Here is a 14,272-nt window from a genome sequence, read left to right as displayed (position 1 = left end):
GAGTGTCAGGAGGACAGACCAGGCTTTGTTCAGTGGTGTCCAGTGACAGGACAAGGGGCAGTGGGTGCAAACTGGAGCACGGGAGGTTCCATGTGAATATCAGGAAGAACTTCTTTCCTGTGAGAGTGACAGAGCCCTGGGCCAGGCTGCCCAGAGAGGCTGTGGAGTCTCCTTCTCTGGAGACATTCCAACCCCCCTGGACACGTTCCTGTGTGATGTGCTCTGGGTGCCCCTGCTCTGGCAGGGGGGGGTTGGGCTGGGTGGTCTTTCCAGGTCCCTTCCGACCCCTCAGATCCTGTGGTTCAGTGTGATACGTTTCATTGTTCTGCGTCGAGCCCCGGCCCTGGGCCGGCCCCGGAGCCGCCGCCGCGGGCGCCCTGCGCACTCACTCAAGATGGCGCCGCCCGCCCTGCGCACTCACTCAAGATGGCGCCGCCCTCCCGCCTCCCCCAAGATGGCGGCAGAGGAGGAGCTGCCGGTTGCGTCTGACGAGAGGTGATTTGCACCCAAAAGGTGTTTTTATTTCAATCAGGAAAACGAGACATGAATCATTTCTGCATTATTATTGCACACAAGCACCTGAAGAGCACCCGACGGCGGGTTGCAGTGATCCTGCACTCCCAGCCCGCTGTCATTCCCCTCAGAGGGAAAACATTTCCCGTTTTCCCTGCGTGTTCCCCTTTATCAAAAGGGTTTTTTTTTTGTCGAGCAAGTGGCTGCAGAAAAGCAGAAGCCCTTCTCTGCTTTCAGGTCCTCTTTGGCTCGATGCTGTGATGCCTCCTGCACTAGCATCTTCTTTTTTCACTCGTAAATCTGAAAGGCTTAACTGAGCATCCACGTCTTGCCAGTCTGGTTCGCAGGCCTTTCTGCTTGTTTTACTCAACCTAGCTCCACTTCTTGTTAAAAAAAAAAAAAAAAGTAGAGCAAAACGGCTGTAGTGTTTCCTGTGTGGACTCTTGTTTTGTTTCTCACAGCTGAGAAGGGCGATGCCTTCCCGGTGTCAGCCCTCTGTGAAGAAAACAGCTCCTTTATGGCTCCAGGTCTGCTCAGAGCTGGCAAACCTCCCTCTTCTGTCGCAGTGGCAGGGTCATCTTCTCCAAAACCTCCGTATTTCAGGTGTTTTTCTAGCATTGTGATGGCCCAGAGCAAGCAACACCGACTGCAGGGTGGAGGTGACAGCTCTGTAGTTCTTAATGCCTTTAACACGTCACTGAATCGAGCCATAAAGTGACTTGAGGCTGTTTGGAAATGATTATTCTGGATGAGGCTTAATTGGCCATCGTGATTTTATCCTGGCTTGAAGGAGCCAATGCACAAGTGGGATGTTTTGTGCTTGTCAGCCAAGTCTCTCCAACAGCTAAGCTGACTTTTGGGTGTTGCAGCAATGGTTTGCTAGGTTGTTTGTCTGGTCTGCTGGAATTTACAACTCTCAGGGTGCAGGAGAGTAGGTTTTAGACTAAGAGCTCTTAAACTTGAATTTTCTGCTTTAAATCTGCTTGCTTTTTTTTTTTCTTTCCTGTTTTGCCTGGGCCTGCAGGCAGCCCTGCTCTGTGTCACGTTTCTAGCTTTTCCACCTGGTGATGATGGCACTTCCCATTGCAAGGTTTTAGTGATACACTAATAAAAAGTGCTTTTACAGCATGATCATTCCAAATTTCTATCCTGTATCCTTGAAAACAACCACTGGAAACCTTGGCTGACTACTTTCTGGCCAGGAGACTGGGGAGATAAGGAGGTGCTAGGGTGGATGGATTCTGAGGGACAAAGCACTAAGGTTTTAATTGAGGTTTTGAAGCACTGCATGCTTCAGGAACTATTTAAAATTCATAAACATTTACATCTGCAAAGGGAGAAGAGGGATTAAAACATGTAGGTGTGACATGTTACTGCTCCAAGTTTGCTCATTAATGTTCAGATCCAGCCAGAGGAATGAAGCTCTGAAGCATTAAGTGATGCTCTTAATGCTGAGAGCAGAGATTTCTTTATAGTAAGAAGCTCTGAAGCTATTTTAGGTGACAATGGACTGATGAGGCTTCAAAGTCCACATTAGCTGCAGGAAAGAAACCTCCAGGGAGCTGAATTGTTGATGTATTTGCATACCAGTGAGTGAGTGGCTGAGTGCATTGAAGCTATTGTAGGGCTGCCCAAAATAAGACATAAATAGAAATTGTGCCCTGATCATCAAGGTCTGAGTGTGCTGTTCTGGCTTTATTAGGTAGCAGGCTGCGGTCTTCACAGTTTCCCTGCAAAGCTTCTACCAAGTGACCTCGATGTCCTTGTCCTCAGTGCTCTGCCTGGCTGTGGCTGTTGGTCACATGAAGATGACTGAAGGCAAATTGATCTCCAAAATTCACCTGGTCGTCAGCTTCCTGGTGTCCTTGCTGAAGAAGAGCTGGAAGAACGTGTGTGCTGTGTGTATCTGGAGCACCATGGGGATGTCCCAGCATCCTTACGGACTGGGCAGCAGGAAGGCATCAATATAGATATGGGGTTGACCTGCTAGAAAGTAGCCCCATGGGGAAGGACCTCGGGGTCCTGGTGTACAAGAAGTGATCCATGGAACAGCAATGTGACCAAGAGAGTCAATAGTATCTTGGGATGCATTAAGAACAGTGTGGCCAGCAGGCCAAGGGAGGTTCTCCTCCTTCTCTACTCTGCCCTGTTGAGGCCACATCTGGAGAACAGTGTCCAATTCTGGGCTCCCCAGGTCCAGAGGGACAGGGAGATGCTGGGAAGAGTCCAATGAAGGCTACAAGGATGATGAAGGGACTGGAACATCTGTCATATGAGGAAAGGCTGAGAGACCTGGGGCTGCTTAGTCTTGAGAAGACTAAGAGGGGACCTTGTTAATGTCTATCAATATCTGCAGGGTGGGTGTCAAGAACGGGCCAGTCTCTGCTCAGTGGTGCCTGTGATAGGATGGGGGGAAATGGCACCAAGTGACAACACAAGAAGTTCCACCTCAACATGAGGGGAAACTTCTTTGCTGTGAGGGTGACAGAGCCCTGGGACAGGCTGCCCAGAGAGGTTGTGGAGTCTCCTTCTCTGGAGACTTCCAAGCCCCATCTGGCCACGTTCCTGTGTGACCTGCCCTGGGTGTTCCTGCTGCAGCAGGGGGGTTGGACTTGACCTTCAGGGCTCCCTGTGATTCTAACGGGGTTGAAATCCGACCACGCTGTGCATCTCCTCCCTGATGGAGGTTTGGTTTTGTAACTGCTTGCTGGTTTCTTCAGGCAACAGTCTTGTTTTGAGAGGCTGCTACGTATCACGTGCAGCTTGCACTTCCAGCTCATCTGGAGATGCTTGGAAGCCCACATGGTTATTGCAAGGAACAGTAGTCAAGCAGGGATTTGCTTTGCAGACTGCAGGGAGGGGTCACGTTCTGCTGGGAAATGTTCTGCTGGCTTGTGGAAAGAACCTTCTTAGCCCTATTTTTTCTCTTGGCTGCAGCTTATCATGTACTGTGGATTCCTCTTGGGGTTTACGTGTGAGATAACAGTCAGGAGAACTGGAAGCAGACCCTGGAGAAACTAGACATGCTGGGGGGGAGGAAAACTGCTTGTTTACGTGGTGGTTGGTAGCATCCACATGGAAAACTTGACTTTTGACTCCTCTTGACCCTCTCAAGAACTTTCAAACCCAGCCTGAACAGTGCAAAGAGGTGGCCTTGTCATAAAACAACAGTCTGTTTTTCTAGTTCAGCAGAGCTTTATCCAGGAGCAGAGGGAGAGCCAGGGCTGGGGTGGTCCTTGTCCTGATTTATTAGCAGTGTTGGTGAAGTGGAACGTCTGAAGCTTTGTCTTAGATGTTTCCTGGGCTGTATGTGGAAGGCAGTGTATCATTTTCAGCTGGTTTGCTTGGACTATGTGATGGTAGTGCCTTATCTGCTTCATCTTCTGTTGGTGGAGATTTGCCTCCTTCATGCTGCAGAGGGGAATTCCCTTTTTGGCCTGATGGTTGGTTGGTTTGTTGTTGTTTTTTAAAGAAATAAATATGATGTCATTGCATGTGCTGTCTGTCCACTCTGCTGCCTCCCTGTTCTCCCCTGGTGATTCCTGAACCAGCTTCATCACAAGATGCTCTCTCTCCACCCCCCAAGTGGCATCTTGGTGCCATGATCAGACTGCAGAGAACCTCACAGGTGTGTGAACCCATGGACGTTAAACACCAAACATCAGAGCTGGGTAGGAGCCAGATTCCTTGCTGGAAAGGGCTGCAATTCATCTGCTTTCCTGAAAATGGTCCATATCCATCCCCTTTCCAGACAGGAGCTGTGGGCATGGCCAGGCAAACGCTGTGTCCCCTCCTGCAGTAATGCTGGGAGCTGGTCAAGTCACCCAGCTTCTCCCTGGGGGTAACAGTGTTCCAGTGACAACCTGTTAATCACATGCCCCAACATGAAACCTGAATTGAGATCTGCTGGCTGGGCCACCCAGACGTGAGGCTGACCTGCTCAGGGGCCAGCTCAGCAGCCTGCTCTTCTCACCCTGGAATTTAGAACGAAACCAAAAGCAGCAAAACCTCTCTCTCTTGTCTGTGTTTTTGCCAACAGCCTTTTAATCCTGCTAAGAGAGTTGTGCTCTCCCCGGGCTAGTCTGGTGGCTGCCAGGTCCCTGTCAGCTGAGGAGATCAGGGCCATGCTAAGATGAATTTGCTGGAGGGCTGGGGTGTTGCTTTATGCTTTTTTTTTTTTTGCAGGATGGGGTCCCTGCACAGCCCTAATAAATCAGGTTGGCTGCATCAGCAGTAGCAGCCAGTGTCGGTCTGAGCAGCTTTCCTCTGAGAAGTGGATAATCCAGATGACCACGGTCTGTGTGCTCTGAGCTGCAAGCTCAGCTCAGCTTCAGGAGGAGCCCCGGGAAGGTGCTGTCGCGATAGGCTGCTGTGTCAGCAGTGGGACCTCGCTGGAAGGAGACAGGAGGAGCAAAGCCAGAGCCTGCAGCATCTCTGGTGCTCACCTCTCTGGGCTGGAGAGCTCCCTGAAGGGTCTCGTTCCACCCCCCCGGACAGGTCTGTGCATGGGGAGCTGGGCTGCTCTTGCTTGTTTGAGACCTAGATGGGAATCACGCTGCTCCCAGGTTAAAAATACATAAAGAATCCCTGGGTGCTTTCAGGAAACGCATTTGGAGGCTTTTTGAACGGGATGGTTTGCTAAGAGAGGCAGTGCCTCTTACTGAACCCCTCAGCACGTGTCGGGGGGAGGGAATGGAGGTGGTTTTGAGCAGAAAAGCTCCGTTTTGGTGTAGGGAAACAGCACGATGGTGTCCTTAGATCTGTGTCCTCCGTGGGGCAACCTGCTGCTGCTGTGGACCTGCCAGAACCTTAGAGCAGACGTTTTGGAGCCTGATCTGCTGCCTGCCCAGTGCCAGGACACAGGGTCTCTGTGGGGATGGGGCCAGCAGGACCAGGCTGTGTTGATGGCAAGGCACTGGTGTGTGCAAAGGTGTCTGTCCTTTGTCCCCCTGGTTTTGTACCCTCTGTCTGCCCGGCATCTCGTGGAGGTGCTTTTACTTCCACCATTTCTTTGCAGGAGTCTTGGATACAGGGTCTGTCAAGGAATGACCTTGTGCTTGGCTAGAAAGAGTACTCGGTGATAAAATATATGATTTAGACCCGTGTGCCTGAGCAGCCCCTGCGGGCAAGGGGAGGCCCTTGAGGAGGGAAGGTGGCAGTGCCCACCTGCCTTTCAGCAAGTTTAGTGTCTTCCTGGTGCTCAGGATGTGCTAATTGCCGTTAATTGGTGTTCATCATGCATACCACTGCTTGTGTTTCAATGTACCTGTGCTACAGGGAGGACACAGCACAGGAATTCGGGGCTGTCCTTCCCCTAAGTCTACTCAGCAACTCACTTTTTTGGGTCAGGTCCGAGCAGGGGGTGTTTGTCCCAAGAGGGAAAACCCATCCCTGAAGCTCCAAGAACATTTGAAGTCCTGACCCGGTGGGGACCGTTGCTGATGGCTGTTTCCAAAGCCTCATCCCACTGTAACCCAGCTCCTGCTTCAAAGCTGCAAACGGGCCCTCTCAGCCCTCCCTGGCCCTGGGGCCTCATCCTGCACTCTCTGCAGATGAGTATGAGGCTGGGCCAGCCCTTCCCTGGGGCTGGGAGGTGCTGCCTGACCTCTCGGGGCTCAAGAGATTTGCAGACCCCAAGGACCTGCCCCGTCCTTCCTCAGGGTCTCTGGGCATGGGGGGACCAGCAGTGGCTGCCAGCCTGGTCCTCGAGCTGAGCATCGAGTCTGGCTCCGTGTAAGCTCGTTAGGGGAAGAAAGCAGCTTAGAGGACGGGATAGATTTGAGGAAAGGGGAAAGGGCAGTGAGGGTGATTGCTGGGAGAAAAGTGGGGCTGCTGAGAGGGGCAGGAGGGATGTGGGGTCCTGGGCAGAGCAGCTTCCCTGCATCACCAAATCCGATGCTCCTTGCCAACCATCCTGGTTTAGCCTGGTGCTGTTCCCCCTCTGAAGGCATGGGGGGGGGGGGGATCCCCCAACTTCACCGAGGTCCTGGCTGCCACTGCCCTGCCCCCAGCCTCCTGCCAGGCTGCTGCTGAGGCTCAGGTTTGCTCTGCCCTCAGAGCAGCCCCGGTCCCTCCCAGCTCCGCACCTGCAAAGAGCGGGGCCAGGATCTGTCCCCCGGGCCACCTGCGATCCCGGCCCGCCCCGGCCCCGCGCAGGGAGCTCCCAGCTCTCTGCATGTCCTTTAAAGGCCTTCTCGCATCCAGCTCTTCCCTGGCAGCTCCTTCTGCCGCAGATGCGGTCGCTCTCCCCTCGGGGGAGGCTCTGCCCGCCGGCAGCTGCACCGCCCGGGGCCCCGCGCCCCCCGACCCACCATCTGACCCCTCTCCCGGGAACCCCCACAGCGCCGGGTCCGAGCTGGGTGGCCCCAGCACCTGCCTTCGGCTGCTTGAGACAAGTTCAGGCAGGTAACGACCCGGGGAGCGTTTGGTAAAGCCGCCGAGCCCGAGGGAAAGCGCTCGGTCTGGCTTCCCGGGGGGTTTTTTATTGCCACGCCGGGCAAGCAAGCTGTGTGTCCCCGTGTGTCCCTCCCTGAAAACAAGATAAGGAGACTGAGCGGCTGTAAAGCTGGCTGAGCTGCTGTAAATCAGCAGGCTGCAGGATCTGCCTGTCTGCTAGGGACAGAGGACTTTGCAGCAGGGAAAAACCCTCGGGAAAACTCTGATGCTGGCTGATGGGATGAGTTTGCTGGATCCCTGCTGGCCAGGGTCTCCCAGGACCCTTGGCAGAGGTGTTTGGGGCAGTTCCCAGTGTATAGGCATGAAATAGGCTTGTTCTGACAGGTGCCAGGTGCTGTTGGTTTTAATACCTCCACCAGGGCTGAGCAGGCTCTGGGAGATGGGTGATGGGTCCACCCAGCACGGGGCTGAGATGGGTGACAGCCCCGCTCGGTGCTGCGGCAGCTGAGCTTGGCCAAGAGGCACACAGGGCTTCACGAAGTTCCTTCTCTCTGTCCCCTTAAACCTCTGCTGCATTTTGTGTCTTGGCCATAAAAAAAAACAAACCCACACAACTCCCTTTCTGCCCCCTTCCTGCACGTCTGGGCACGGCTCCCGAGGAGATGCACCCTGCAGGGCAGTCCCTTCTGCACGGTGGCTTTTACCCTGGGCTGAGAGAAGGACTCTGAGGATTTTCTGTTGGCTTCCTCCGATTTTGAAACATTGCAAAGCAGCCTAAATGAGACGTCTGAGCTCCCTTGGATGCGGGAATCTCATGTATTTGTCTCTCTGGGAGCTGGCCTGGCAGGGGGGAGGCTTGGGCTGCCCCTTGCCCAGGGTCCAGCAGGGGACTCTGGCTCTGCACTGGGTGCTCGCCCTGGCAGGTGGGTGCCAACTTACCTCCCTCCACGGAGATGAAACACATCGTGAGCACCAAGTGAGGATTGCCCCGTGGGAGGGTCACGGGGGTGGCAAGAGGGAAAGTCCACCCTCAGTGCTGCAGAGAAACGGGGCTGATAATTAGTTCCTCATTGGCCTCGCTCCGTGCCCGCCCGAATCCCGGCAGCATCCCCCTGGAATCTCAGCGGGCCTCCCCACCTCTTTTCCCACAGATGCCTCCACGCTAAAAGCAGAGGATCTTGGAGCTCCCGCTGGGTGAGAAAACCGCTTTAAAAATATAACATTTAGAGGCGTTCTCCCATCTGCCCGCAGCTAAGATGTGTCTCTCGTCCTAGGTGTGTGCTGGTCCTGGAGCCTCCGTGCTCTGCACATGAAGCCGCTGGCGGGGACCTCGCCGGGAGAGGGGGAAGAGGAGGCGCCGGGACTCGCCCCGGGGCGACGGCGAAGGCGGCAGCGGCAGAGGACGGGCCGCCCACCCAGCCCCTCGCCGCTGAGGTATGTGCACGAAGGGCTCGCCCCGGGGCTCAGCAGGATGGGAACAGCAGTGCCAGGCAAGGGGGACAGTGGCTGGAGCATCACCCTGCTCCGAGGCGCTGAGCATCCTTTCGGCACAGCAGCCCCTTCTGCTGGGAAGTGGCCCCCACCCAGGCTTGCAGGGAGGAGAGGGGAAAGGCCTGTTGGAGCCCTTTGCCAGAGCCAGGAGCAAAGTCTGGGGCTTCAAACCCTTTCCCAGTTGGGTGCTGAGCCACAGTACAGCAGCCCCTGGATCTCCATGCACAGATGATTTGCCATCCCTGGGATGCTCCAGCATCCAGAGCAGGGATGCTATGGAGCTGCCAGACTTCCTTGCAGCCAGGAAAGGGTTTTGGGGTGGGGAGTCCATTCCAGTACAATTCTGGGGGGCAGGACTGTGTGACAAGATGTGGTGCTGATGTGAGATGGTGCTCAAGCTCTGCCAGCAGCCGGGTTTGTTGCAGTGCCTGCGCAGAGGCCGGGTCTCAGCAAGGTCTGCTTGGCAGCCAGGGTGAAAAAAAAGAAGAAAATAATAATGTGCAGAGGAAAAGCACAACCCTGAGCCCGTGACTCACTGCTGGCTGGAAACTGCTTTGGCTTTGTCAGGCTCCTCAGTGGTGGCTCTGCAGGCTGCTGTGACTGTGCCAAGGAGAGGGAGGACGGGGACAGGGATGGAGTGGGCTGCAGAGGATGCTTGGGAAGGACCCAGGTCTGGAGCAGCATCCATCAAGGGGGGCCTGGGGGAGGACAGAGGGGGTGGGATGCTGCCTCCGTTGCTGGAGTTTCTCAGGGTTTGTCTGGGCTTCACTCCACAGGGAGCAGCAGGCAGAGCTGGCTGGGCTCCCCACACCTCCAGATGAAGGTAAGCGCAGTCCAGGGTGGGCATGGGGGGGAGAGGAAAGGTTTCCTCCCTCCCTGAGCATCATTCCAAGGGTCCAGCACAAGAGTGTCCCCTGGCCTGGCAGCACCTACCTGCAACCCCAATCCCCTTACAGCTTGGGGGACCCAGACCCTGTCCCCTTGATCTACCTCGCTAACTGTAACCCTCTGGCTGCACCAGACCCCTCGCTCTCCTCCCCCTGGCCCAGCCTGGCTGCAGCTCCCTTAACCCCCCAGTGGCATTTTGGGGGGCACCTGCCAGCCTATGGCCCCTGGGAGCCTGCAGAAGTGCCGGCAGTGTTCTGGAGGGTCTGCCCTGAAGTGGTGTCACTGCTGTCCAGCTCCCACCACCCTTTCTGTCCCTAGGGACGATGAGCAGTCCCCAAGGGCACCCAGATGGGATTGTGGCCGGGAGTGAGAGGATTGTGGAGCTCATTGGTGAGGTGAGAGGGAGGGGAGGGTGACAGGTTGGGGGGACCCTTCCTTCCCTGGCTCCTGGGGCTCGGCTGGACCCCCAGCTACCTCTGTGCTGCTCTTCCTGGGATGTGTCCAGCACTAGGGAGGGTTTTAGCTCTGACAGTGCCCTGGTGCCCCCCCAGGTACCAGGCACGGACAGGCAGGAGCTGGCTGTGCGCATCGGGGACAGTGACGGGACCGAGGAAGGTGGGTGAGTCCCCATCCCACAGCTGGGTCCCCTTGGGGGAAGGCTTGAGGTAGCTGGGGACAAGTCTGAGAACAGTGTTTGCTCCCTTGGTGGGAGCATGTGGACTGGCCTGGGGGGGTGTGAGGCCCAGCGGGTGCTGGGGGGAGGATTGGGATGGTCCCACACCTTGGGCAGCTGCTCCCTGCTGGGACAGGAGGGCAGGGGGAGGAGGAAAGGCCAAGGAAAAGCCTTCACATGTGGTCTCTCCTGTGATATTGCTGCCCCCCTACAGGTGCAGAAACCTCAGAGGAGCCACTGCTGAGTTTTCCCAGTGAGCTTTCGGTGCTGGAAAGACTGGGCTTGCACAGGTAAGACCCACATCCCTGTGGGGCTATGGGACACTGGGGGTCTCAGGGCACCTCATGGTCCAGGGATTGGACTTCCCTCGTTTTCCACTGCACAGGATCCATTTTCCAGGTGAAGAGCAGTTGGGCCCCCCCCTTCTGGTGGTGGCTGGCACCCCCCTGGGGAGCCAACCAAGTGCATTTTTAGTGTGCAGCCCTTGTGGTGCCACCACCTCTGACAGCACTTTTCTTTTTGCAGGGTGGCTTTGACAGAGCAGGATGTGGAGGTGGGTCCTGCTGGGGGGGCTGTGGGTGGGCTGGGGAAGTGGGACAGAGGGACAGAGCCCTGTCTCACAGCCCCGAGGCTGTGCCCTGCTCCTGGCCACCCTCCAGGCACCGCAGTCCCCCGGGAAGCTGCCTTACAAATCCCTCTCCCTGCCACCCTGTTGGCATTTGGAGGCAGCTGCGTTTTCCAGTGGCCAGAGGAGCCCGTCCTCTGCGTGTCCGGTGATCCCACCGAGTGCTCTGCCGTTCGCCGAGCGCTCCCTGAGCCGGGGAGGTGGCGGAAGCCACGCTAATAAAAATAATCCTGCTGCCGGTGCCAGGGCTGAGTCAGGCTCCGCTGTCAGCCGGGACCTGCAGCGAGGGCTGGCGTCTGCCCGGCGCGGGCTCTTGCCAGGAGAGCTTGGGATTTCCATGCCTTATCAGCCGCCTGGGGACATGGCCAGGCTGGCATCTCACAGGGACTGTCCCCAGCATGTAGCAGCCTTAACGAGCGCTGAGGCAAGGCAGGCGCTCATCAGCACTGCCCCTCTTGGGGGCATGCTAAACTGAGAGGTCTGTCTGTGCCTGGGGACAGCAGCCCGTGGCCCTGGGGGCTTTGTCTCCTCCCTGTGTTCCACCTCTCTCCCACCGCTCTCCCTCCCACCCCGCAGGCAGCCTTTGCCCATCTCGCCCTGGCTTTTCGCTGCGACGTGTTCACCCTGCGGCAACGGGTGCAGGTGGAGAAACGGGCACGGGACGCGGCGGAAGAAAACATCCGGGAGGAGCTGGAGCAGTGCAGGGCTGCCCTGGAGGTGGGTGGGCACCAGGGCAGGCATCTGCTGGGGACATCCAGCCCTGAAGGTCCCAGCTCTGGCATCTCCATCGTCTCCCTCCACAGAGGCTGGTGCCATCCTGCACTGACGTGGGCTGCAAGGAGGCGCTGGAGGAGCTGCAGCACAGCCTGGCCGTGCTGGCAGCTGCTGTTGAGCGGGCAACCAGTGCTGCCGAGAAGCTGGGAGCTGTACATCAGGTCTGGGCATGGCCTGAGGTTCCCCACCAGAACTGGGAGGGACAGAGGATGCTGCAGCCGGGCTTGAGGAGCCAATCCTGGGCTTGGGAATCCAACCCTGGGCTTGCTGGGGTCTGTCCCCCCTCCTCATGGTGCTGGGATCGACCTCATGTTTGCACATCCTGGGTGTGAAGGATCTGCCTGCCCTGGGGAGCAGGAAGGGTAGAGGCAATGTGGGATGCACAGTGAGGAGCTGGCAGGGACCTGGGTCATCAGGGACCTGATCCCCCATCCTGTCTGGCTGCAGGAGGCCCGGATGAGCCGAGCAGCAGAGGTGATGGTCCAGCACGTGGAGAACCTGAAGCGGCACCACATGCGGGAGCACGCGGAGCTGGAGGAGATGAAGCGCCTGATCCAGCAAAACTCCCGCAACCGGCAGCTGGCAGAGACCCAGGGTGAGGTGGGCTCTGCCACCAGGGCGTGCACGGGGCAACCCCGTGGGATTTGGTCCCCAAACCCTCCAAGGGGGACAGTGTGACCCTGCAGCACCAAGCCAGCAGGTTGTGCAAGCAGGGGAGCAGGGGCGGGTGACAGCTGGGACCTGATGACAAGTGCGAGGGGCCAGGGTGACAGCAGACACAGGGTGGGAGCAGGTGCTGGTGGCTGGAGAACCATCATCCCACAGCCCAGCTGGGAATGCAGGGGCAGGGGGGTAGAGGGCGCACAAAGAACTATCTGTCCCTGGACACCAAACCCCACACATGTCATCGCTGTGCATGCAAGCAAGGTCTCCCCAGCCAGGGCACCCCTGTGACTTGTGCCAAGCATGTGGCCAGGCCAGTTGTCAATGGGAGGGAGGTTTGCAACCATCCATGCTTCAGCCCCACCTTCATTTTTTGGGGTGAAATAAGGCTGCTTCTCTTTGCTCCCAGATGACGCGGAGCCACGGCTGAGGCCTCACCCCCTGATGCGAACTTTCCAGCAGGTAACTGGTCCCAGTTCAATGGCCCTGGAGTCACCCCATACCCTGCCTTGCCTGGTGGTCCCCATGAACCCACTAGTCCCTGGGCAGTGTCACTCCTGGAGCTGCTTGCTGTGGGCAAAGTCTGCTAGAAATGACGGGGATGAGGCGAAATGTAGGGTCAGCTTTGGAGGGCTGTGGGGAGACAGGGTGCCCAGGGTTGGGGAGACAGGGTGCCCAGGGTTGGGGGCTGCTTGTCCCAGAGGTCTCAGGTCCCAGAGATCTCAGGCAGGTCCCTCTGCATTGCAGGGTCATAGCTCGAGAGCTGCAGGCTTGGCTGTTCTCTAGCACCAGCTCGAATTCGGCACTGGTTCCCCTCCAGCTCAAGAGGTAGGGGAGCGCTCGGGGAGGGGGTTAGACACGGCTTGAAGAGTAAGGACAGGCTCAGACCTCTTGGCTTTGACCTTCTTTCACCTGCCCAAGCTCTCCAGCTTCCCCACCTAGCACCAGGGCCAGTGGGAGGCTGGCAGTGTCCCTTCTGCTCTTTGGTGCCCCTTGCTGGTGCTGGGAGGTGCTGGGGAAAAGGAGGGGATGGGGAGCACGGGGGGTGCAGCCAGCAGGGCGCTCACCCCCAGCCCCACCATTGCAGGGGTCTGCCCGCCGCAGAGTCAGCATCGCCGTCATCCCCAAGCAGCTCTTGGTAAGGACACACCTGGGGGAGGGGGCACCGACAGGAGCTGTGCCCTGTTGTCAGACATGTGTCCCCAGGCTTGGTGCTACTGGGGGTCTGGGTCCCCACTGATGCTCCCACCTTCGGTGCCCAGCCAGGTGCCAGCCCGGACAGCCGAGCAGCCCCGGCCAGCGAGCTGGAGAGGGAGGGAGCCCAGCACCAGCCCAGCACCCAGAGGTAACCACAAACCACAGCAGGTGGTGGGGAGGCCATAACCCTGGCTGCTGCTGACCCAGGGCGCATGGCACAGCACCCTGTCCTGTCCCTCCCCAGGGTGGAGCTGGAGCCACAGGGCCAGGGCAGCGCAGTGAGCGGGGAGCCGGCAGCCGAGGCGGATGGCAGAGGCTCAAGTGCAGGGGATGAGGAGCCGGAGCAGCTTGGGCTGATGTGAGCAGCACCCTGTGTGCCTAGCATCCCCCCTGCGGGTCCCACAGTGGGTCCCACATGGTCCCACATGTGGGAAATGGGCTGGGGGATTTGGTAATGGAAGGCTGGGATGTTGCTTGGCTTGACTTTGCTCTGCCTCAGTTTCCCCATGCATTGCAGGTGCCCTCCCCGGCCATATTGCATTTGGGTTTGCAAAAGGGCCAGTGAGGTTTGGGGCCGAGTTGAACACCCCCCTCATCCCCAGCTGGGTGGAGGTGGGATTCGCTCTCCCCCCCTGTATGATGAGTGTCCCTTGTCACCTTCTCCCCAGGTCCAAGGGGTCCCCGGTGGAGCTCTGGCGGCCGTGGCTCTTCCTCCCGCAGCATTACTGGGTTTTCTTCTGGCTGCTTCTCCTCAGCGTCGCCTTCCTCCTCCTCATCCGTGTCCTGGAGCTGCAGCAGCTGCAGCCTGCAGCATCCCCCAAGGCCTAGTCAGAGTGGGCAGGGGGAGGTGGCCAGGGGGACACCCCTTCTCCATCCCTGCTCCTTCCCTGTGCCCTAAAACACCCTAGAATAATAAAATCAGAGGAAGAATGAGGGAATTTTAATGCTGGAGCAGAGGGGAACATCCTGTGCTAAGATCTGAGGTTTGGTTTGAGTCAGGTTACAGGCGTGAAAGGCTGGGGGGGCTGCAGCAGTCCTCATCTGTGCTATGA

General features: G+C 57.6%; 1 protein-coding gene across 2 annotated transcripts; it reads left to right on the top strand.

Annotated features, from left to right (window-relative positions):
* The first annotated feature begins 8,205 nt into the window (after positions 1 to 8,205).
* Positions 8,206 to 14,130, top strand: LOC127393788 (inositol 1,4,5-triphosphate receptor associated 2-like). Of its 2 annotated transcripts, XM_051639254.1 has the most exons (14): positions 8,206 to 8,343; positions 9,177 to 9,223; positions 9,607 to 9,683; positions 9,840 to 9,903; positions 10,176 to 10,251; positions 10,487 to 10,514; positions 11,163 to 11,303; positions 11,390 to 11,521; positions 11,808 to 11,955; positions 12,433 to 12,485; positions 13,111 to 13,161; positions 13,286 to 13,368; positions 13,465 to 13,578; positions 13,889 to 14,130. In XM_051639254.1, the coding sequence occupies exons 1-14, from the start codon at positions 8,219 to 8,221 to the stop codon at positions 14,046 to 14,048; spliced, it is 1,299 nt and encodes a 432-aa protein (XP_051495214.1). In that variant the 5' UTR covers positions 8,206 to 8,218; the 3' UTR covers positions 14,049 to 14,130. The 2 variants fall into 2 exon arrangements, with proteins under 2 accessions (XP_051495214.1, XP_051495215.1); XM_051639255.1 differs by lacking the exon at positions 13,465 to 13,578.
* Positions 14,131 to 14,272: the final 142 nt, after the last annotated feature.

This window comes from Apus apus, chromosome 23 (genome assembly GCF_020740795.1).
Source record: "Apus apus isolate bApuApu2 chromosome 23, bApuApu2.pri.cur, whole genome shotgun sequence".
NCBI lineage: Eukaryota > Metazoa > Chordata > Aves > Apodiformes > Apodidae > Apus > Apus apus.
The sequence above is the reverse complement of the archived record's forward strand: the minus strand, read 5'-3'. Positions and strand labels throughout refer to the sequence as shown.